Source organism: Rhodnius prolixus, unplaced genomic scaffold (assembly GCF_049639745.1).
Source record: "Rhodnius prolixus isolate KJV_2025 unplaced genomic scaffold, Rpr scaffold_7, whole genome shotgun sequence".
Taxonomy (NCBI): Eukaryota; Metazoa; Arthropoda; class Insecta; order Hemiptera; family Reduviidae; genus Rhodnius; species Rhodnius prolixus.
The window spans coordinates 33,486,066-33,511,835 of NW_027411582.1; the positions used below are offsets into that span (position 1 = coordinate 33,486,066).

The following is a 25,770-nucleotide window of genomic DNA, read 5'->3' on the forward strand; positions in this document are numbered from 1 at the left end:
AAATAGTAATTAAATAAGGCGCCACGGTAGCCGAGCGGTTACAGGCGAGACCTGCGAAGCTAATTTGTATTGTGGTACTGGGTTCGATTCCCGGTCTTTAGGCCTTGGATTTTATTTACTGGTTAATAAAAGAAATTTACAGTAACGTACGAGTATGTTTGCTAGTCGCCTCCGTCCACGACACCTAATTGGTAGTTGCACGTTAAGCCCGCCTGAAAAAATAAGCGATTACTTTACTAGTAATTAAATATTGTTCAAATTCAGAAATAGACTTTACAGAATAGCCTACTCCCAACCAATAAGAAAAGCCTAGACGCCACTTGTAAGTGAACCATTAATTGAATAAAGAGTAACTTTCGGTTAAAGTTCAAAATCATTTTGAATAATACATTTAATGCCTTTTAACTGTACACAAGATATGCGAGCATTACTAGTTTGTTTGGAACTTTGTTGAAGATGAAAATGGAGCAGTGAATCTGCTTTTTAGAGGAGTAAAGGACATTGCAATCGTGTCTAGTACCCCAGAGAAGTCCCTAGGGAATGAAGGTGCTTGGACCAAGGAATAAATTTTCAGTTTAACTTTTGACAGGAAATATCGATATAGGCGGTTGTGTTCCTGACCAGCTTCTGAAGAGGTAAACAATGTCATTATCTCAAAAAAAAAAAAAAGGATTGAGAATGTTACGACAAACTCAATAACAAAACTCCCTTATTTTGGGGGAATTAGGCTAAGTAAACCTGGAAGAAAATGAGTCAACCAAGCCTATCAAGGCAAGGCACTACCAATTTCCTCTAAAACATTTTTGAGGAAATTGAGAAAGTTTACTTCCTTGAGGAGCTCAAGAAGGTGGATCAATTTTAATCAATAAAACGTCCCCGTTCTCCATCGCTCCCTAAAAGAATCGATTCCTTTTTTTTTACTCTTTTAGAACGAATCAATGATTCTAGTTAAAAACTGAACAAAAAATAGTCGCAGTGGCAATACATTGATTTTATAGGAAAACAAACGCTCCTATACACAATACTAACAATAAGAAGGACTAATTAGCAGTAAGCTACTAATTGATAAACGTTAAGCTAAAGAAGGCTTTAGTAGTAACAACATATATATACTGTAAATGTGTTAATTGTACTTGTTTGCATTGTACAGAAAAAAAACAATCACACTAAACAGCTTTGTTACTAAACAAGCTTTTAACCTTCCCTAGTTAAAATAAATAAATAAACATAGAATAACCTTCCATTGTGACGTTAACTTTTTTTTGAACATGATGAACCATGTTTAAAACTACTGTTGGTAAGTCGGGTTTAATCGGTATTTCTCGGTTTAAGTTTATTTATTTATTATTTGTTTACACTAGTTAAGAAAAACCTTCATATCCTCGAACCCTGGGTTTCGCAAATGGAGAATAAAAGGTCAACGAGTCTAAATCTCATTACATAACCTTTACCCTCAATCACAAGTTACTCTCACCAATCTATCTGAACTATATTCCTATTCCTCCGGCAGATAAGGTGCGTTATCTTGGACTTTTACTCGACAAACGCCCTTACGTGGAACCCCCATACTCGACTCAAGCGACAGGAACTTTAATTTAGTTACTGAATGATCAAATGCTCCAAATTGTCTCTTACCAACAAAAAGAAAATCTTCACAGTTCAGCTAGCCCCCAATCTGGGCATACGGACTTGAACTGTTCGGTACTCCGCAAAGCGTTCCAATCTCAACCGCATCCAATCCCTTCAATCGAAAATCCTACGCACAATCCTTACTACGTAAGCAATCACACCATCCACAGTGACCTAAAAAAATTCTTTTTGTTCTTGACCTAGCCAAATCCCCCGTTACATCAAATTTCATTCCAAACTTTCCCAACCCTTCAACCCGCTCATAAACAATCTATCCCAAACTACTCTTCCCTCAAATCCTCGTCCGAAGACTGAAGCGTCGATGGCCTCGCGATCACCTGTTCGCATGATAAAAAAGGGCATCCTTCGAATTCACTTCAACAGCATCTTGTGTTAGTCGGACTCATGATGGTTATCGTTGGATGGCCCTCATTCAAATCTTTCCCAGCCATTTTCACTTATGTGTTGTAGGCAATCATATTTACTTATTGCCAATAGGCAGTTTTAAATTAAATAAAGGGAGTTAAAAAAAAAGTTAAGATAACTATTGCCGATCATGTCCAAATTTTTTTAAGTAACCATTTTAAGGCCCCCATCCCTGATTCCGAAAAAGTTATCTCACTCTCATTCTCTCTCGCTCTGTGTTTGTATGTCTGTAAGTCACCTTAACTCGGTAAGATCTATGTTCATATCTTTGATTTTATATGTTGTATCACTTATTTGTTGATAATTATTAATTCATGATTACGCAGGTTACAATGGATAAAATCAACGATGTTATCGAACTCTGTGAATCGATTTTTCTCATTCTCGGTATATCCCATTTTCAAATTTTTTTGTTTTTATTTAAATACCATCTGGGATAATGAGATTTTGGAGGAAATGGGCCCCCCCCCCCCCAGAAGAGGCCCAATTATTGAAATAATTTCCAAGTTGTTTACGATTTTATTTTCTTGAAAACGTTTCCTTCTTTAAATATTTTCTTTAAATTGGAGGGAGGGAATTTTGGGGTTACCTACTCTCTAGTACTCGTACAATGATGTAAGCCTAATTATAAAGATAAGGGCCGAGGCTATTAAATTTAAATTATAAAAAAAATTTATTTTATTTTTTGTAAATTTGTAAATAAAGATTGCTTATTATAAAACTACGAGGGTCGTTTGAAAAGTCCGTGCAAAGTCAGAGAGATAGCACCACTGGCGCGTATCGAGGTTATGTTTAGTTGGTAGCATCTCTTGGAAGAACACCCACCAAGTTTCAGCCAGATCGGTCTATTTCTTTGTGTTTGGCATTCGTTTGAATCGAGGAAGTCGAGTGATTTTCAAAAAATGGACGAAAAAGAATTTCGTGTGTTGATTAAACACTACTTTATGAAAGGCAAAACGCCTCAGGAGACTAAAGAGAAGCTTGATAAACATTATGGTGACTCTGCACCTTCGATTAGAACAGTTTATAAGTGGTTTCAAAATTTTCGGAGTGGCCATATGGGCACAAGTGACGCTGAACGTTCTGGACGCCCTGTTGATGTTACTACTCCAGAAATCATTGATAAAATCCATGATATGGTGATGGATGACAGAAGAGTGAAGGTGCGTGAGATTGCTAGTGCTGTGGGCATCTCGAATGAACGGGTACATAATATTTTTCATCAACATTTGGACATGACAAAGCTATCCGCAAGATAGGTGCCGCGATTGCTCACGCTTGACCAAAAACGAAATTGTGTGAAGTGTTGTAAGGACGGTTTGCAGCTGTTCCAGAAGAATCCGCAGGACTTTAAGCGTCGTTTCGTCACTGTGGATGAAACATGTATACATCACTACACTCCTGAGACCATAGAACAATCTAAACAATGGGTTACCTAGGGGGAATCTGCGCGAAAAAAGGCGAAGACCGTTCCTTCGGCCGGAAAGATTATGGCGACTGTCTTTTGGGATTCGCAAGGAATAATCCTCAACGACTATCTGGAAAAGGGTAAAACTATTACAGGTGCTTATTATTCATCGCTATTGGACCGTTTGAAAACCGAGCTGCAAGAAAAACGCCCACGATTGGCCCACAAAAAAGTCCTTTTCCATCACGACAACGCACCAGCTCACACCTCAGCAGTTGTGGTCGCAAAATTAATGGAAATAGGGTTCCAACTCGTTTCACATCCCCCCTATTCTCCAGACTTGGCTCCCTCGGACTACTATTTGTTCCACAATATGAAGAAATGGCTGGCGGGAAAAAGATTTTATTCAAACGAGGAGGTGATTGCAGAAACGAATGGCTATTTTTCAGACTTGGACAAATCCTATTATTCGGAAGGGATCAACAAACTAGAGCAGCATTGGACGAAGTGTATAAGCCTAAAAGGAGACTATGTTGAAAAATAAAAAAGGTTTACCTCAAAAAATTAAGTAGTTTTTATTTTTGCACGGACTTTTCAAACGACCCTCGTATTATTATTATTATACTCTAGTAATTTTTTAACATAATTAGCGGTCTGAACAATACGTAAGTCCAAATTTGAATAAAATCAGTTAAATACCAATAAAAATAAATAAATAAATAAATTGAATAGAATCCAAAAATGGTGTAATTTCAATAGCGGCAAAGGTATATGATGGGAACGGGTATATGTGAATTAATGGTAACGTCATCAATAAACAGTGTTTAGTTACTCCCACGCTAGGTGTCAGTAATGTCCTTGTGCCGTGTCCTCGAACTTGAAGAATGGAAGAACAAGGAGAAGAGATTCTATTTTGTGCTCTTTCTCTTCTTTTTTCTTATGATGAGTTAGAATGAAGGGAGTGCGAGAGAGCACAGAAGTGAACAGGAGAAATAATGATGAGAGTACACACGTGAGTGTCTGTGTGTGAGTGTGTAGAATTCGCTGTTTATATTCATGATGTTAGCGAAGTTCACAGCGCAGGAAGTGTACTACTTACTCCATCTTGGCCTTCCTCCCTCTCGTATGTAACATGGAAGAACAATTCACACTCGCTAACAAAACACTCTCAGATACATATACATACTGGTACTGGCACCTCACTAACGGAGAAGAGTGTAGAGTAGACAGACACAATGTGTAAAAAAGTCCGTGGGTTTGAATAATGAACAAGATCTCACACGCCCGTACGAGCCAGATCTTGTGGTGATCACTACTGGTGCGTGCGCGCAACTGTACCAAAGCAATAATTGTAACACTTCTAATAAATAGGTTCATCCAATTGTACCACTTTTTTTTCTTGAGGTTTTAAAGAAAAATTATGTATCCCCTTTTAGATGAACCTCAGGGAGGGAATCAGCTGTAAAAAAATTGATCAAATGAAAAGTGTTATAAACAAATTTTAAAGATAGCTATGTGGGCTTTTCCTTAGAAAGTTGCAACAGAGATATGCTGATTTCTCTTTCTAAGTCAATAATCTGAACAATTTTCTGAACACTACAATCAGTTTAATACCAGAAAGTATGTTCCAAGCAGTGGTACTGTTCGAAGAAGGAGTAATTTATGACGTTTTCGCATATTAGTGACGTTACGGCCATAGTGTGATACAGAATAGAATAGAATAAATATTTATTATAATAAATATATACATAAAATAAATATAGAAATGTAAATGTATACATTTTAACCTACTTAGCTAAGTAAATAAAGAGAAAAGTTAGGTGAGGAGGTTTGGAATGCAGGGAAAAAAGGAGAGGAAAAACCTGCAGCTAGTGTGGAAAGTTAGAGTTACTCTTCTGGGTCTGTATGTTGTATAAGGATCTGTAGGAGGCTATGTCGCGGCATAGTGGATTAGGATGAACAGTCTAGGATGGAAAGGAGTTTCAGTAGACGATTTTGGATGAAGGAGTGTACCGGGGGATAATGGACGCAGTCTCCGTGGAATGAGTCAATTCTAGTGCGTCGTGGAGAGAGTCTGTTGCGAGTCTGACGAAATTTGTTTTGCGTTGTCCCTGGAGTTTTTCATGATGTTGCTACCTACAATTCAGGCTCCAGGCGGAGCAGACGTAAAGTATGATACAATGATTCGTTGCAAGGTGGCAGAACGGAACAAAATGAGGTTCAAGATACGTAGTTTGAATAAGATCGAATGAAGATGTTTAATGAGACTAAACCAAACCAGAACGACTTGAGAGTGAGACCTTTAAACCCTAAATTGTAAAAAAAATACCCTAATCTTACAAAAGTCCCAGACTCTCCTCGGGTTCACAAGACTGCATCTATTAACCCCGTACACTCCTACAATCCAAAATCAGTCTGCAGAATCTTCTTTCTATCCTAGACGGTCACACTATCCCACTGCTGCGACATAGCCTCCTACAGATCCTTCTATTCCCTCACAGACCCAAAAGACTAAAACACATTCTTCTCTAACTCTCTCTACACTAGCTGCAGGTTTTTCCTTCCTTTTTCCCTGCTCTGTGTATCCTTCGAATCTTAAGCTCTCCACATACCATTGTTAAGAAGGTTATAATGTATTGTCCATTGGCACTTCAAGTATTGTACATTAGATTAGATTAGACTAGGGCGGCCTCAGGGCCTACGCCACTGCGACCCCTTTGGGTCTATTGTGGTTCCCCTAACTTTAAAGCTCACCCTCCAGACCTGTCCTTTTAATTAGACTCTTAATGCTGGAGAGCGACTCTTGGGTAAAGCTCACAGGCCTTGGTTTTTCCTCCCCGAGAAGTAACATCCTTAGCCACACGAGCCCCTCACACTGACACAACACATGTAGTGCCGTTTCCTCCTCTTCCTGACAGAACCTACAGAGGCTATCATCTGCCAGGCCCATGCGATGCATGTGTTTTCTGAGTCTGCAGTGGCCAGTTAATAGGCCTACAATCATCCTGATAGCCCCACGGCCTTGACGGATTAATTCTGCAGTCAGCCTCGGCGAATAGCCTTTAATAAACTCCTTCGCCTGTCTCTGCCCAGTGGTGGCAAGCCACCACTCCTGAGACCTACTCTGCACCCATAGATTAATGGTCGCAGTCTTAACACACTTCGGAACCCCAAAACAGGGCTCCGGGCCAACGAAGTATCTCGCAGAGCCTTCCCGGGCCAATAAATCTGCCGCTTCGTTACCCTTATGTCCTGAATGACCAGGTACCCAGACCAGAAAGACCTTATTTTGGTCACTGATTTCCTTCAGGGCACCCAGACAGTCCCAAACCAGTTTTGAGTTAACCTGATAGGAACTAATTGCCCGTAGAGCAGCCTGACTATCCGAGAAAATTACGACCTTAGAATTAATAATTCCTCGCCCTTCAATCTCGGTAGCACAGAACCTAATTGCAGCTAGCTCAGCCTGAAAAACTGTAGCTAGTTTCCCTAGGCTAACCGAAAAGCTACATTTCGGCTTCACCCCGTACACTCCCGCTCCCACACCCTCCTCCATCTTGGAGCCATCAGTGTACCACATTGAATCTCCCACCACTGGGGGTCCACGTCTCCAAGCCTCCCGGTCTCCAATACAGACTTTGAACGGCTTGTCGAAGTTATATTTGGGAGTCATAAAATCCGAAGGCAGACCTATTGTACATACTTATAATAAAGATTATTTATCTATCTATCCAAATTTTGTTAACAGTCCTAGTTCCACTTCTTTTGCTATTACAGGAAGTGGTTCCCAGTTCCCATTGAAACCGCACTGACAGAAGCGCCACTTCATTTGTTTCCAAATAGAACTTCTACCGTATGAGTGAAATTTGAATTTAAGACTACACAGTAAGCTGAAATTTGAGTTCTTACTGAATTAATTTATCCCTCTACATTGAAATACTTCCCAACTTGTACTCAAGATCAGTATTTTATGAGAATGATACATTTGAGCTCAAAAAGAGTAGCTCATCACCAAAAAAAATGGTTGTGAAATGAAATTTGAAGAGTCACTCCTATCTACATTATGCCCAGATCAAATTACCAAGATCTGCACCAGTTTTCTTTACGTAAAATCACTAGAAAGACGACCTAAACACCGAGAAAAAAGAATCGTACTTATATCTTCTTTTTTGGGGCGCTTAATCCAACGTGAATTATTATCAGCCAGTTGTAATAACCTCGAACCATGTTATTTTTCTTTTGTTGCAAGTCACGTGACCTTCTTCGTAGGAAGGAAGAGTGCCCTCTTGTAGCATCTTTATGGTATTCTCCTTCACCTCCAACGTCTACAGCTTGCTGTTGTTGTTAAAAACAACAGTTGCCCCCTTAGACAGTAGATGCGTAGAGTAGAAGAAGAAAAAATAATGACGATTAGAGGAGATGACCAAGGAAACTTAGTGAAGTCTCTCTACTGGCAACACTATGACGGGGCACTTGATGAGGGCAATCATTACGCATGCTATTTTGGTGAACCGCCAAGCAAACGGAAGACACCCAAAGTGTGGAGTGTGTATATAGTTTGTTTGTGTGTATTTAAGTTGCCGCCTTAAAGTCTTCCGTCTGGGACATACTATTTCCGCTTAGTCACTATCCATATTGTGCGATATGAACTTATACACTGACGGATCTGTAATCTTTCTTTCTCTTTCTCTCTTCTACGCTTATTCTCTTTCTCTTATACCACACAAAGAGAAGTTTTTTTACGTACTTCTTTTGTTTTAAAATGTTACGTCATAATAAGAGTTTTCTTCCGGCTTCAACATTATTCTTTGTTTTATTTTTAAAAGAAAAAATAAATAATTAATGCCCCACAAAAAAGTTTTAGTATAAACAAAAATAGTGCCTACAAACACAAAAATCTCTAAAACATCTGTTGTGTCGCCCGTTAAGTGTTCAGTGATTCAGTAGGCGTCTATGAAGTGTAAAACGTAGGAGTCCATGTGTGTGGTGTTGAGCTCGAGTCCTGCCTGTGGGTACGCTAAACCCAAATAGTTGCACACGTCAACTACCTCTGCAGGCTCTAAGTCTATAGTTGAGTGTTAGGACTAGTGGGATTCGGTGTAGTTAAGTATATACTAGAGATACCTGCAGCGATGCCCATGATCTCTCAAGAAGTGATAGCCCTGTTCTCCTCCCCTTCGAGGTCGATCCCTTAAAAGTATTTGAACTAAAGATAAGTTATAAAAAACTTCAGTTGCCTTCACTAAATAATAAAATGGTACTTTTGAGGGAAGCGTGATATCCCAAAGCTCCTACAAAACCCAAAATCAGTATTACCTGAGAAAAAGTTTAAACTTAATAGCTTATACACCCAACTTCAAACGTAATTTAACAAAAAAACTGGTTCCTTCGCCCCCAAGCCATTACCATAATTGATTCGACGGGTTTAATTACTTCCGGAAATGAACATATGCTTTGGACCAAAGTGAACGTTGGACCCATACTTAAAAAGGGGCACAGTCTCCCCACAGTAATTCATTGTATCCAAATTTGGAAGTCTACAAAAAATCAAGAGGAATATAAGTCTTTGTGAAAGGCCTAACGGCGCTTCATTTTGGGGCTGTTGTCACTAAGAACATCTGTTGTTGTCTCCTTCTTCAAGTGTTCAAGTGATTCAGTAGGCGTCTATGAAGTGTTCAATGTAGGAGTCCATGTGTGTGGTGATGAGCTCGAGTCCTGCCTGTGGGTACGCTAAACCCAAATAGTTGTACACATCAACTATCCTCTGCAGGTCTTAATTTATTTATTGGGTGAAAGCACCAGGTTTTTAGGCTTTTGACATCCGGTCAAACTACAAAGTTAGTTCGATTTAATAAGTAAAAATTGAAAGTTGTACTGACCGCAGTCTGTACAACTGTGTGGACGTGTACATATTTATGACAGAGGGGGGAGAAAACTAAAAAAAAATAACCAGCGGAAGTAAAGTGTACGATAGAAATCGATCTATCGTCTGGCTAGTGATGATTGTTCTGTGGATATCCTCAACTATTTCCCTTTGTTCTTTACTTATATATATAAACATTATGGTTTTCATTCATTCGAGACAACCATAAAGATGATGTAATAATAATATTTATCTTCTCTCCTCAATAAGAACTCAGCTCCCCCCACTTTAAGAAAAAAAAAATAGTACGCAACAGAGGATGGATTGCAGGCAACAGGTATGTGTTATGTTTAGAAAGAAGAATCGATTCGGCACGTACAGAGAGTATCGCCACAGCGTGCTTCTGAAGTTTTCCCACAGTAGCAAAACAGGCTGGCCAACCCACCGAACATTTTAGATGACGTCAATTATGACATTGATGGCCGTGATTTATAGACATATATATACATTTATTTCTAGTTAGTGTCCTTAGACCAAGGAATTAGGATGAATACTTATTGAAGCAGTGTCGAATAAAGAAGTGACCCAAAAAAGCCATTATTGATATTTCAAAATCTTGATTAAAGTCATCAAAGCAAAATCTTGATGCTTTCTCTTTTTTTTTTTTCAGCATGAAGTTTATGATCGTTCGTTTTAATTCTCTCTTTTATTGTGTCTTCAGAAGATCTTCTTATAATATCCATTTTATTCTTATTCTTGCAGGTGAAAGCCAAGAGTTGGAGCGTGGTGGCGTGGTTGGCGCCAAGAAGAAGAGCAGTACCTCTGCCAGCGCCATGACAACAGTTGAGGGTGGTGTAAAATCTGAACGCCTATCACCATCCAGTTCTGGAGGCTGCGCTGGTGGAGATACTAGTTCTTCAAGATCTGGTACACCATCCTCTTCGTGTACGCCTCCAAGGCAGGGCGCCAGCCCTTCGCAGCATCTACCATTGGCCGCAAGAAACTATTCAGACTTTATGCGCTCGTTGGCCGCTAAATACAATAATAATAATCCAACAGAGTAAGTCATTATTTTGTAATTTGTATTTAAGATTGGTGGAAAGCTCTTAGAAAATCTGAACTCTTTTGGGAAATCTGTTAAAACAAAATTTCCTGCAAGGTTTCTTGGATGGTTGGCCTAAAGGGTTTATTGTGGAACTGCTTCCCCGTGGGCATAGATTAGTTTTTTCCGGGTTGTAACTGCCCTGTGACCTTTAAGATATGATACACCTCCTTACTGGTGCTAGCACCCTCTTGTAAGAGGTGTGGCTATTAAATAATCAGACTATTGCCATAAAACATTTTATTTTAAATTTATACATATTTAGTTATTATCACCTTCAATATACACTCCTCCCCTATCCCTAACGCTCCATGCGAATTTACCACTGTTCGAAACCGTGCTGGAAGTCTTTTTCTGTGAGCTCCTGCATGACGCGTGCCGCTTTTTCTTTCACATTTTCAACGGACTGAAATCGTATTGCTTTTAATGCAGATTTGACTTTATAGAACAGATAAAAGTCACATGGGGCCAGGTCGGGCGAATAAGACGGATGGCCTTTAACTGGGATGTTGTTCTTGGCTAGAAACGTCTTGGACAGACAATGCAGTGTGAGCCGGCGCGTTGTCTTGATGGAGCGCCCATGACTTGTTCTTTCACAAATCGGGTCTTTTTTTTCTTACTCTTTCACGGAGTTGAGCAAGCACCTAACGGTAGTAATGTTGATTAATTATAATCGGATATTTTCATCCGTTTTGGACGTGGAAGGACGGACCCGGGCGAACATCATCTCCGACGTCTTCTCGGCCATCTTGGAAACGCTTGAACCTCTCAAAAACTCGCGCACGTGATTAACGTTCATCGCCATAAACTTCTTTTAATAAAAGATAAGTTTCCGAAGCGGTTTTACCCAAGTTTTGATGTGAAATTTCACGACAATTCGTTGCTCTACTACATGTGTAGTATCATGTTTTCGGCAAAACGAAACTAACACCTCCTTACACCACAAACGACGGTTCCGGTCAGACAGATTTCTCTACAAACACGAGAGAGACGCTGCAATCGAAAGAGAAGAGGCTTTACGCTGCACAGCTGTCGGTCGTTAGGATTTGGCGCATGCATAGTTCTTCTGTAGCAGCATCAGTCCCTTTATTTAATAGCCACACCTCGTATATTCCAGATATCGGAGTAAATCGCAGGAACTGAATAGTTCCACAGAAGGAATAACTTTCTCCAGCACCATGTAATTTCCTAGCTTTCATGTAATTCTTATTGATTTAACAATAAATGTGTGATTATTTTTACAAATAACTGAGCGACACAAAAATTTAATTTCATAAAATGTCTTGAATTTTTTCCATTAATCATGTACATAGTGCGGTTGGTTAATATGGCGAGCGGTTAACGTGTACAAAGTAAGGTTGGTAACATTGTCCATTGCTTCCATTTTACTGTTCATATATGTGAATATAGGCGCGAGTATGTATGTGTTGGCACCGGGTATTATACATATATATATTTTCAATTCAGACCATCATTGGCGACATATACAATAACCTCCCCCAAACTATTGTATAACCCTCCTTCCTCTTTGGATATACTTCTTTTGCTAGCTTGATTAAGAAGGCCGTGTCAGATTTAGTTCCCACAGATTTTTGACCTGTAAGCTCTTCGTTCGTTCGTTCGTTCGTTCGTTCTTCTTTCATCTTCTGCTTCTTTGTATTTTTTTCTCCTCTCTTCAAACTCTTCTCGCTCATTTACAAAAAAAAGGAAGAAGGGATTGTGCTCTCTCTCTCTCTCTCTCTCTCTCTCTTGCATTTCCTCTCTTTGCTGCAGAATGTATGCTGTATAGAGGCCAATCTCTTCCATTTCTTCCATACTGCCTACCGTCTAATCATGACTCTTTTCTTCAAAAATAAAGATCAATTTAAAAAGCTCTTTTTTTTTTCTTTTGTATAAGGTCAAAGGTGATTTAAATAATTCTATTTTAAATTTTGTACAATGACCAGTCAAAACGTTGACACTTACGACCTATCTAAGTCATTTAAGTTATTATTTAGCAGTAATTTTAACATTATTAGACAAGTTATTAATCATAATTGCTGAGTAAGTCATTAGTCATTTTTGTTAGAGAGACGATGAAGATTTTTTTTTTTTTTTAGTGGAAGCTGTCAATTAATTCACTGAGGCTGGATTATTGATCACCTGATCTCGCACAATTGCTGAATAAGATTTTTAACTTAAAAGTTTCGCGAACTTTTAGACAATTAAGTTTTATTCCAAAAAGAAAGACTAAATGAAAAGGAGAATAACTCCTTGCATGAACTTTAAAGATGTTGAGGAACACTTATCTTCTCAGGAATATCGATAATCGATATGTGAACAGTCTCTATCAATTTCGCTCAACTCACAAATTGTTTTCATAATTAAATTTACTGAAAAAATTATCATTTTTGGGGGGGAAGAAAAGAATTACACCAAATTTCAGTCACGATTTTTGTTATTTATTTATTTTCCCGAGCTTTCAAGATAGGGGACTTAGGTCCATCTTCAGGGCTATGGAACATATTTTACAGTATTAGTTGTAATGATATTGTTATAATGATTGTTTGTATCAACTTATGTATCAAATTTAGAATTTTAATTACACTAATATAATTCTAAATAATTAATAATAATAATTTTGGAGGGGGCCTAACTTACTTGGAGCTAACTCCTCTCTCATTCGATGTACAGCGTCAAGACCCCGCAAAAGGCACATCTACATTGAATTCCGAATCGAATGACACCACATTCATGAAAATCAGTTCACGCGTTTAGGCGCTACGTAGTTTACAAAAAAAAGGTAACAAGAACAACAATATCTGTAAATGCTCAGTTTTTGCTCATTTTCGGCAACTTTTTACCCGAAATCTATCAGATCTGGGTTGTTGCCAAAATAAATTACAGTCATAAAGGAGGATTTACCCTATATTTTAAAGAAAATTTGGGAATTTTATCTTTTATAGAAAAAGAGGGAAAAAAATTATCAAAGTTGTGATGTTTTTCAACATTACGCTTTTTCTGGTGCAGTTTTTTGACGATCAACCCTTATACAACTGTCCTACCTGGACAGTTTTAATTATGTTTAATAGATGAGCAGTCCAAAATGTGAACATAACACTGGAAGAGGTTTTCCCAAACATCCTCTAGCACTGAAATACCCCCCCCCCCTTATTCGGGGGTTTCTCCCGGAAAAGTGTTAGAGATAAAAGTTAAAGAACTATTTATGAGCAATAATAATTAGACCAATTTTACGGAAAATCCAGCTGGTCTGATTAAAATCAGCTGCTATTCGCGAAAAACAACTGCAGATTTTTTTCTTACATTTTATTGGCAATGAAATTTCAGCTTTAGTTTATTGATAAAAGGGGAAATTATTGAACTTTTTCCGGTTTCCGTCAATAAATTAATAGAATTTAACCAATTTTAGAATCTACAGACAAGAAAGAAACAAGCAATAACATGTTTAAAAAGTAATCTTAATTTTTGATTTTTGTTTTTCTGCAAAAAAGCTTCTTAATAGCAAAATTATTCTGATAATAATTATTATTGATGGTGATTTCATTATTAAATACTAGTAAAATAGAAATTAAACCAGTTCATCCGGTTTATTTGTATCTTTTTTTTTTTTTTTTTTTTGTTTGTGCCCCTGCCCATGATGCAAGTCCATTCCCTTATTTAGACTAGACAAGCGCCGAACAGAAACAGGAGTGAGATCCAATAAACTGACCGGGCGGTATGTATAGTAGATCCCAGAAAAAGCAGTTAGGATGTAAATTACAGACTTCTCAGTTGGCTAGCCTGTGTTAGCGCGCGAGCTAGTGGGCGCGTCATACACACTGTCCTCCGAGATACACCTTAATTTCATTTACATGCAAATTTAAATGTTAACTAACTAAATACAGAACAGAAGCAGGGCTGAAGAACTATCAATATTGCCAACTGTACTTCATTAAAACGAGAGAAAGAAAGAAAAATTCTATCAACGTTTCACTTTATTAATTTAAACTTCTATTTTTAATTATAAAAAATTAATTGTAGGCAATAGATTGAAATAGATTAAATAAGATATTTAAAAAATCTGGAGTGAACACTAGCACATTTATTTTACCATATAATTTACATAATTAATGTTTCTTTAAATTAAGAATTTGTATTAAAAATAAGTAAACACAAAATTAAAAATGGTCACGATAAAGTAAAGGGTACAGGCGCCATGATAGCCCATAAAGGTTATAGGCTAGACCCGCAAAGCTAAGATGTATTGTTGGTTTAGTAGGTTCGATGCCCCTGGTCTAGGTCTTGGATTTTATTTAATGGTTAATATGAGAAAATAGTAAAGTATGTTAGGCGGTTATAGACTAGACCCGCAAAGCTAAGATGTATTGTTGGTTTAGTGGGTCCTATTCCCACTGTCTAGGCCTTGGATTTTATTTAATGGGTAATATGAGAAATTTATAGTAAAGTATGCTAGGCGGCTATAGGCTAGACCCGCAAAGCTAAAATGTATTGTTGGTTTAGTGGGTTCGATTACCCTGGTCTAGGCCTTGGATTTTATTTAATGGGTAATATGAGAAATTTATAGTAAAGTATGTTAGGCGGTTATGGGCTAGAACCGCAAAGCTAAGATGTATTGTTGGTTTAGTGGGTCCTATTCCCACTGTCTAGGCGTTGGATTTCATGTAATAGTTAATATGAGAAATTTATAGTAAAGTATGCTAGGCGGCTATAGGCTAGACCCGCAAAGCTAAAATGTATTGTTGGTTTAGTGGGTTCGATTACCCTGGTCTAGGCCTTGGATTTTATTTAATGGGTAATATGAGAAATTTATAGTAAAGTATGCTAGGCGGCTATAGGCTAGACCCGCAAAGCTAAAATGTATTGTTGGTTTAGTGGGTTCGATTACCCTGGTCTAGGCCTTGGATTTTATTTAATGGGTAATATGAGAAATTTATAGTAAAGTATGTTAGGCGGTTATGGGCTAGACCCGCAAAGCTAAGATGTATTGTTGGTTTAGTGGGTCCTATTCCCACTGTCTAGGCGTTGGATTTCATGTAATAGTTAATATGAGAAATTTATAGTAAAGTATGCTAGGCGGCTATAGGCTAGACCCGCAAAGCTAAAATGTATTGTTGGTTTAGTGGGTTCGATTCCCCCTGGTCTCTAGGCTTTGGGTTTTATTTAATGGTTAATATGATTAACTTATAGTAAAGTATGTTAGGCTAGACCCGCAAAACTGAGATGTATTGTTGGTTTAGTGGTTTCGATTCCCCATGGTCTAGGACTTGTGCATTTTATTTAATGGCGGTTAATATGAGAACTTTTTTAGTAAAGTATGTTACATTTTTTTTTTTTTAGTAAAGGAAGGAAGCATGACGTCGTGCAACCCCCCCCCCCCTCAGGAACCCTTAAAAAATGAAAATTCTCTGAAGAAAAAACATTTTAAACAATAGTGGTAGACCTAATATATGTGACATGTCGAAGTTCAAGATACTACGAAGTGATAGTTCCGGTTGAAGTTCGAACTTATTTTTTAGATTTCTTGGTATCTAAAAAAAAAAAAAAATGTTTGAGTTATGTTGTGGATACATGCTCATCAGATACATAAGATCAATTTTTCGTCTTAAGGGTGAACAGGAAACGGATATATTTTTGTACCAACTCTATTTCGAAAATTATTCAGGGACGTAAAACTTCTTGTTATAAGTGTAAAGTACTAAATATAAGAATACATAAACCATTGGCCAGGCGAATTTCACGAGTTAATTAATTCTTTAGTAAGTATGGACGATGAGCTTTCAAAAAAAAAAAGTTAAGATGATTTATTAGTTAATATTCTTGCCGTCAGAGGTGTGCGCAATAGAAGATAATAATATTGGAGCTCTGCGCCTGTGTGGTAGTTAGAAAAATGAAAATTGATGGTGACCCCCAGAGGCTGACCTTTCTATGCTTTCGTCATTATCATGCACGTAGCGGACACTCTTAAGGAACCATCATCTTCCGTTGGACAGACTGGACTGACCGAGGGGCGCAAGCGAAAAAAAAGGAAGGGAGTAGCGGGGGGGGAGATTCAGCGTGGAAATCAGATCATAGTGGAAAGTGTACAGTACATTACAACTATTTAAGAACAGTTTACTGGCTGTACAACTTCTTCAGACTTCTTTTTTTATTCTACTTCATGGAAGTTACGACAATCTTTCTTCCTGTGACGTGACAGAAAACATGAAATAATTGGAGTAACAGAAGAGGAGTCAAAACGTGATTTCTCTCTCTCACAAAGTTATCAACGTTTTGCTGGCGTTCAACAATTGGACAGGCTGCAGGTCAATGAACAGCAATTGCATTTTTACTCAGTGTTCCTTAAGGAGGAAGTATTGTAATCTATCGACATGTCCACTTCGGAGGACGGATTGTGCCGTGGACTTCCTACAATCAAGTATCTTGGAGTAATACTGGATCGTGGGCTGACCTTTACCCCCCCACATAAAGGACAAAGTCAATAAAGGGCAAGGGAGCCATTCAAGGTACTATTCCCACTGTTCTGCAGGGACTCTAAACTGTCTCCAGAGAGAATAAACTCCTCCTGTACAAGGTAGTGGTTAGGCCTAATGTTACTTTATGTTTGTCCCTCCTGGAGTCTGGACATGTCGATCCAATATCGCGCCTCGCTGCAGATCATACAAAATAAATTCCTCAGGCTTGTAAAAACTTCCGCCCGTATTATATACTTACACGCCAACACCAACATGGACTATGTAGAACACTACATCAAGTACCTCGCTACTGGTTTCTTCAGTAAGTGTGAATCAAGTCACAACCACCTATGCAGGCAAATAGGGGACTATAATGTGGACTCGGTGCACAGGCACAGGAGAGTTAGGGACTCCCGAATTGAAATATTTCTTATAAGCTGGGGGTTTTTCATTGTTTTCCCCTTAGTATAGAATATAATTTAATAAATTAGTTGTAAGACTAAACTGGCAATCCACTCTGTATATATGTATGTATTTTATATGTGAAATACAATTTTTTATCTATCTAGTATTGTAATCAAAGTGCAGATTTACGATTCTGTGAGCTTTTCACCGTTTTACGCAAGTGACGGCACTTCCGCTCCATTGATTTTCCCCCCCAAATTTACGTACAATCTCAGTTACAAAGATTTATTTCCATTAAGCTTAAAAAAGATGCTGCAATGCTTATTACGTATACTTTAATGGACACGATAGAAAAAGCTTAAACCCCACTCTCTTTTCCCCTGAGATTTTTCCACAAAAGCATTTTCTTGAGAAAATTTTCCAAATAAAGGAAGAAAATAATAATCATCTGCTTCCTCCAGCATTATAAGTTTTGGGTAAGAAAATGAAAACCCTATTTGAAAAATTCAGAATTTTAAGAAAATGCGTTGAATACGTAAGAAAAAGTCATGTGAGTGTTCTTAGCCAATTTTTACTTAATACGAACAGTGAAGAGAGAAAAATAAAAGACAGAAAATGTCCCAATAAGTTTCTAACGATGCACTTTATTGCACTTTAGACAAAATGTTTAGACGGGCGCTAATTTACCACTAGTTGCATTCTATATTTTTATCCAACGATTTGTCTCTCTCTCACTTCTTGCACAGTTGTCTGACCAACTGTGTGAACAGCCATATAGTAGTGGGGTTAGACGGTAAATCTAGGACGGAAGTAAAGTTGTCTCGTGTGCCTTAGACGACAACTTTTTAATACAATCTCACAGATTAGAAGATCGTGACAGGTAGATAATTGTCTGAAGCAGTACGGAAATGACGCGATATCATTTCCGTACTGCTTCTTCTTTGGTTATTATCATTATTCTGCTAAAACCATTAAATTATGGAAAAATGGGAGAAAAATCTTATGAGTTTAACACTCGCATGACCTTTTTTGTTTGCTCGTAAGTTTTCTATTATGAGTTTTCACTTAACTTTGATTAAATTTTAAGCAAACTATTGGAGAAAGCCGGAAATCCAAGAAACCCCCATCTTAAAAACAATTATCATAGAAGAAAATCTCACACTACCGGTGAAGCGATCATCTATAAACTAGGAATTTTATCTACAAAATTTTATTCTCACCAACCAATATAGGTGCCCAAGCCTAGTAATTATAATTGAAATGGCAATTAAATTCACCTTCTGAAAATCACGTCTTTTCTTTTTATTAATAATTATGCACTTAGAAATGCAACTGAAGTGATTTACGAGAAAATTTCAAAAACTAAAAGAACTAACGAGAAATTCATACTTGCGGTCAAGCTATTTCCTTTAAAGACGGAATTTCAACAAATTGTTAGCACAATTAACTGAATTGAATGGACACAATTTGTACAATCATTGTGGGCAAGGCAAAAACGGAAAAAAACACAATTGGCAAATTCAATCAATTTGTATTTGATTTAAAGCAGACTGAAATACTATCGCGTTCAATTCAAAATTAATGAGAGAATAGGATGAAAAAATAATTGCCATTTCAGTCGTGATATTTATTTATTCTGCCGAGCTTTCGACCTAGGGAATAGGTCGAAAGCTTGGCTGTGGAACATATTTACATATTGTTAACAATGATTCTATTAAAATGAATATATATAATATAACGAAATTTACAAAAATTATTTACCTAGTTTACAAAGTAAATATTTTTACATTGCAGGGTTGGTGTGTCTTCCTGTCTTGTCTGTTCATGGACTAAGTGTGATCGGTCTGTGGGTGATATGTGTGATTTAAGTATCAGAAACCAACACACAAAAAAGGGAAAGTGCTAGAAATGATATACGTATCTAAGACAGAAAAATGTTTAAATTTCAAAACTGACACCAACAATTTAAACAACATATACGGCCAACTTACTGCAAAATACTTGACAGACAATTGGCAACACTGACTTCCACACAACCTATACACACATCACACACAGACCGATCACACTCAGTCAGCCCTTGAACAGACAAGACAGAAGACACCCCAACCCTATAATGTAAAAATATTACTTTGTAAACTAGCCCTGAAGATGACCCTAGTCCCTCTAGGTCGAAAGCTCAGCAGAATAAATGTATCACGACTGAAATGGCAATTATTATTTCATCCTATTGAGAAACTATGAATCAGTCACCAAAAAGAATGAACAACAATTAATGAGAGAACTTTGGATGAAGAAAAAAATATTAGGGAACCATATTGAAAATTGGCTTTTAGTGACATACGAGCTTTCAAGTGCAATGTTTATTAGATCAGAGTTACGTAATAGGTCACAATGTGAAAACTGCGATCGGGCCCCCACCAAAAATAAAAAAAATTATAAAAAGGTTAAATGTATTATAAATACCTTCACCAATCATGTCCAAGTAGACTACTGGTCCTGTTGGACTTTTAAGGCACTCCCCGTCTTTTAATACTTGTCTTAAAAGTTCATCTTTAATTTATTAAAGTTTCCTATTTAATTTATTATTTCTTATTTCATTTTTTTTTTTTTAAATTTATTATGTCCCTTTATTTTATTTATTTATTTATTTTCACAGCTATCTACCGAGAAATGGGTTTACCGGCCTGAAATCTGGGACTCCACCGTTTCCAGGACTGCTGCCACCCCCAGCAGCGGCCACCACACCTACTGGACCAAAGTCCGATGAAAAGAGTGCAGCGGAAAATCAAGCTATGCTTGGTTTTGTACCTTTTCCACCGGTTTTCTCGCCAGTTATAGACATGAACGCAACGCAAGCGCTGTTGAACATGGTTAGGACGCATCAACAGGTAAAGGGATCCTATTTAGTGAAGTTGTTTGCTGTTTTTTTCCATTGTTTTTCTGGATCTAAAGGTTTTTTCTAAATTTTTTTTCCCCCCCCATTTCACCAGGGAGCCCATCTGGAAAGCTACTTAAAAGGAGCTACCAAACGAGAAACGCTGAACGCACCGTTGGATCTAAGTTCGACGGCACCACCGCCAAAAAAGCATAAACGTACTCTGTCAGAAAGTCTGTACGGATCGGAAGTGATACCTCTGTTGCGTGGCACTGGCCTGAAGAGAACCTCTCTGTCTACTGGGCCAACTAATACGGCCAGCGGTGTAGGTCGAAGAGCTAATAAATCTTCATCGACTACTACAACTTCACCGGCCAACAACAGTGTGAGCACGGCACCTTGCGGTAGTGTTTGTGCGCTGAAACCTTGTATGCCGGACACGCAGACCGTTGGGCATTGGAGCGTTGAAGATGTTGCTGGTTTTGTAGCGTCGGTGGATATGTGCGCTGAATATGCTCATGTAAGTGAATTTTTTTTTTTTTTTTATGATCATATATTTGTTTGCGTCATCGATTTATTGGGAGACTTGAACGCTTGGACATCAAAAAAATAACTGAAAAGTTCAGCGAGCTCAAAGTGCTCAAGAAAACTATCTTAAAAAGACTTCTTCTTACAAAAAAAGAAAAAAGTTATGAATAAAAATTTTAGACAGCTATAACCGTTTATTATCAGAGCTCTCGTCTGATATGCTGTTTTAGTATATTGTACGGTCTTAATACCAGCATAATTTTTTTTTGTGAGTTTGAAATGTCCATCCAAAATTTGCAGCTTTTTTTTTAGTTTCCCGTGATTGTCTAGGGCAGAGGTCGCCAAAGTGGTCTATATAGACCCCCAGGGGTTTATTTAACAAAAGTAGGGGTCGTTTCTGCGCCAGGGGGTCGATTGGGGGTCTTGTTTATAATTACTTATTATTTAATAAATATTAAGGTATTTAAATTTCAACATTAAGACCTAGACAAGAGACTTACCTGGAACCCCCCATACGAGACTTAAACGACCCAAACTAAACAAACGATACAAACTTCTAGACCAGACTACTCGACAAACGATCAAAACTCTCACTACAGAACAAACGACGACTCTATACAGCTCTTCTCACCGCCAATATGGACTTACGGACTCGGAACTTTACGGAACAGCTAGAAAAATCCAACATCAATAGACTGCAAACACTCCAATCTAAAATACTCCGCCGCATAGTAGACGCTCCATTCTATGTTAGCTACAACACACAATCCATACAGATCTCCAAATTCCACTCGATCTCCGAGAACTTGCCAAAAATCCGATATAAAAATTTTCATCAAAAACTCTCATTTCATCCCCAACACTTTAACTGCAAACCTGTCTTCCAACTACGCTACCCTCCAATCCTCGAAGACGGCTGAGGCGCCGTTGGCCCCGTGACCAATTGGGTGACTAATGGCGGCCATCACTGGATGCCACGTTATTTATTTATATACACTCATCTCATTTACTTATTGTACCCTGTAGGTAGGTACAGGTGTAAATTTCAATAAAACGTTATTAAAAACAAGATATTTTTCATAAAACTATTGCTATACAATGTAAAATTACTATAATAAATGTTTAAAATCATAAAATAAAAATATACAAACACAGTACCTAATAGATAGTTTTATTTTTAATTAACTGAAAATTACTTTTATGGAGGGGTCGAAGGAGATTTCGAAAAATTAGAGGGGTTCATGATCAAAAAAAAAAAGTTTGGCGACCCCCCTGGTCTAGGTTAAAACTCAAAATGGAGTTCATTTGAGCTTGTTCAATCTTTCTCTTAGGATTGAAAGCATTTTGCACAGAATTTTTGATTTTAGAGAGGAAACTGCGGCGAGAGAATAAAATCTACGCAATTCAAAGAAAATAAAATTACTTTTTTATTTTTTTTAATTTGTTTATTTATTTTGCAACTGTATCCTGGTACAATAGGCAAAAGTGATGGGAGATAAAGGATGGCACAAATACATATGCACGTATATAGTATATGTGTGTACATACATACACATGCGCCAAGAGGCGTGAGTGGAGTGAACGACGACCGTCCAGTGATGGAAGCCGTTAGTTCGCCAGATTTGGCAAGCTTACACAGCAATACCATCCTAGGAGATCGGCGTTAAATATTGAGATGATAGCGCGTGGCCACCGCCGCTTTAGTCTGCGCTGTAGATTTGAAGGAAATGGTTGTTGTAGACCTGTTGTGTGGATCAGAGGGCTGTGTAATGACTGTTCTAGATTTGAGTGGAGTTTTATGTATCCGAGATTGGGGGCTATTTCCAGAGACGAGAGGAATATTTAGAACAGAGTGTATTGTGTGATTGGTGACGTAGAAGGGAGTGTTAACTATTTCTTCTTAGAAGTTTTGATTGTAAGGTTTGAAGACGGTTGATGTTCCGATTTTTTAGCGCTTCCGTAGATTTATGCATATTGGGATACTTATTGGGAATAAAAATACTTAAAAGCTTTTAACTGAAAGTACAATTCTAGAGAGAAGCATTTCCGGCTCATCTATTTCGTTCTAAAAATTAGGAAATTTTTACTTCCTCTTACCTCACAAATTTTGAGGTATGCATTAAATAACAGAGAGAGACACGCCGATTTGTGGAAATAACTTTTCTTTTTTTCCCTTCCTCTCATTGGATCGAAAATTTTCCCAATACTTTACGTCTTTTACGTCTTTCGAGAGAAAGTATAATAAAAGAGTGGGGAGAGGACTTAAAAAGGTAAATAAAGAAATCTATCAGTTAAAGCCCTTCATGTTTTTTTTTAAAGAAGTCGTGTCCATCCACTTATCTACTTTGTCCATTTATTTAGAAGTGAAGTTATTGAAGATCCGGTTAATCTGAGAGAGGGTGAGAGAGAGGGAGTGAGAGAGAGTAGAACCAAGCCCCCATTCGAACATTTAAAAAAAAATAACAGATATACGGTCACTTTCACCTATGTCGACAGAATGCGTGCACTTTAATTTCTGTGTTCTTTTTAAAAAAAATAATAAATAAAAAAAAAAAGAAAATAAATATACAAAAAAAATCAAAATAAATAAATAACATGCGCGCGCATGTTATTTGCTATAATGACGATTGATGTGATTAGGTTAGGCAGCCTGTATGGTTACGTCCTAACTACTTACAAAGAAAAAAAAGATGTTTCTTGAAAGTTTAGGCTATAAGGTTAAAAAAGAAGAGTAGCTTCCACTGATGAAGGCACGAATAGATCGTAAGACCACGCTCATCACGATCTCTGGGTACTACTACTACAGGAATCGTTAATAAATATATAGACATGCATACACAAAAAAAAAAAAAAGGAAGTATGAACGAACATATGAACTTACTGACAAACTTCACTTAAAAAAAAAAAAATGTGCAACATTCATTGACAAGACTTCCGCTCTTGACGTAATTTTACGAGTACTTTATTTTTTTAAGTGAAACTTAAAATTTGTTACCAACAGTGATGTTAGACTAGTTAACAATAATTAAAAAGATTTCTATTCAACAAAAAAACATGTCGTAAAACGGCTCCCCTAAAAACCCCCCCAATAAAATCAATATTTGTAGGGGGCAAAAATTTCTAAAAGAAAATAATCGATCTATAACTTACGAGGGTCGTTTGAAAAGTCCGTGCAAAGTCAGAGAGATAGCACTACTGGCGCGTATCGAGGTTATGTTTAGTTAGTAGCATCTCTTGGAAGAACACACACCAAGTTTCAGCCAGATCGGTCTATTTCTTTGTGTTTGGCATTCGTTTGAATCGAGGAAGTCGAGTGATTTTCAAAAAATGGACGAAAAAGAATTTCGTGTGTTGATTAAACACTACTATATGAAAGGCAAAACGCCTCAGGAGACTAAAGAGAAGCTTGATAAACATTATGGTGACTCTGCACCTTCGATTAGAACAGTTTATAAGCCCATATGGGCACAAGTGACGCTGAACGTTCTGGACGCCCTACTCCAGAAATCATTGATAAAATCCATGATATGGTGATGGATGACAGAAGAGTGAAGGTGCGTGAGATTGCTAGTGCTGTGGGCATCTCGAATATTTTGTAAATACATTTGGACATGACAAAGCTATCCGCAAGATGGGTGCCGCGATTGCTCACGCTTGACCAAAAACGAAATCGTGTGAAGTGTTGCAAGGACGGTTTGCAGCTGTTCCAGAAGAATCCGCAGGACTTTAAGCGTCGTTTCGTCACTGTGGATGAAACATGGATACATCACTACACTCCTGAGACCAAAGAACAATCTAAACAATGGGTTATCAAGGGGGAATCTGCGCCAAAAAAGGCGAAGACCGTTCCTTCGGCCGGAAAGATTATGGCGACTGTCTTTTGGGATTCGCAAGGAATAATCCTCATCGACTATCTAAAAAAGGGTAAAACTATTACAGGTGCATATTAATGATCGTTATTGGACCGTTTGAAAACCGAGCTGCAAGAAAAACGCCCACGATTGGCCCACAAAAAAGTCCTTTTCCATCACGACAACGCACCAGCTCACACCTCAGCAGTTGTGGTCGCAAAATTAATGGAAATAGGGTTCCAACTCGTTTCACATCCCCCCTATTCTCCAGACTTGGCTCCCTCGGACTACTATTTGTTCTTCAATATGAAGAAATGGCTGGCGGGAAAAATATTTTATTCAAACGAGGAGGTGATTGCAGAAACAAATGGCTATTTTTCAGACTTGGACAAATCCTATTATTCGGAAGGGATCAACAAACTAGAGCAGCGTTGGACGAAGTGTATAAGCCTAAAAGGAGAGTATGTTGAAAAATAAAAAAGGTTTACCCCAAAAAATTAAGTAGTTTTTATTTTTGCACGGACTTTTCAAACGACCCTCGTATGTCCAAGTTTAAATTAAACCTGTAGAAAATATGGGTTTAGGTTGGCAGTACTACGTACATAATATCGTTGAATTGATCCGGTCATAGCAGGAAAATCACTTTAGAAAAATCTTTCACTATTATGAAAAACTAAATTATGATGTTAATCTACACCAGGGGTACACAGCGGGCCGCTTGCGCCCCTTCTAACATTTTCCTGCGGCCCGCAACACAAAACGGCTAATAATATGTTTTATTTTTGCGTTCATTGTGCTACAATCAGCGCGTTAGCGCTATAAGTAACAATGATACAATAAAGCAATAAATGATAAGTAACTAGTGGAGAAGTTACAGCAGTGGTAACACTCCCAAATATTAGATGGTTAGTCCCACTCTCTTCACTTGAGAGGAGATCACGAGGCCACACTGTCTTTTAAGACTTCTTGTCCGGTTTATCAGGAAGAGTTCTAGAAGAAAGATTTTGTGAGCTAGAGGGATTTATATGAGGTTGCAGGTTGATGTGGAGTTTTCTGTATCGTGTTTTCTTGCAACTTGTGTGATGAAAGGAATGTTAAGGTCAGTGTGTATAGTCCAGGTTGGGAGACATAAAATGGAGCGTTTACGATAGTTCGAAGTATTTTAGATTGTAGCGATTGAATTCTTTTGGATATTGGAGCGTTTGGTTGAACCCCACACAGCTCTATT

General features: G+C 37.9%; 1 protein-coding gene across 1 annotated transcript in view; it reads left to right on the forward strand.

The window, feature by feature from the left end:
* The window catches only part of Samuel (SAM-motif ubiquitously expressed punctatedly localized protein), a 166,451-nt gene that overhangs the window by 91,542 nt on the left and 49,139 nt on the right, over window positions 1–25,770 (forward strand). The window contains exons 2-4 of the mRNA XM_074115066.1: window positions 10,089–10,386; window positions 19,945–20,176; window positions 20,279–20,683. Coding sequence (XP_073971167.1) covers window positions 10,089–10,386; window positions 19,945–20,176; window positions 20,279–20,683 — 935 coding nt within the window. The remainder of the gene's footprint in view (window positions 1–10,088; window positions 10,387–19,944; window positions 20,177–20,278; window positions 20,684–25,770) is intronic.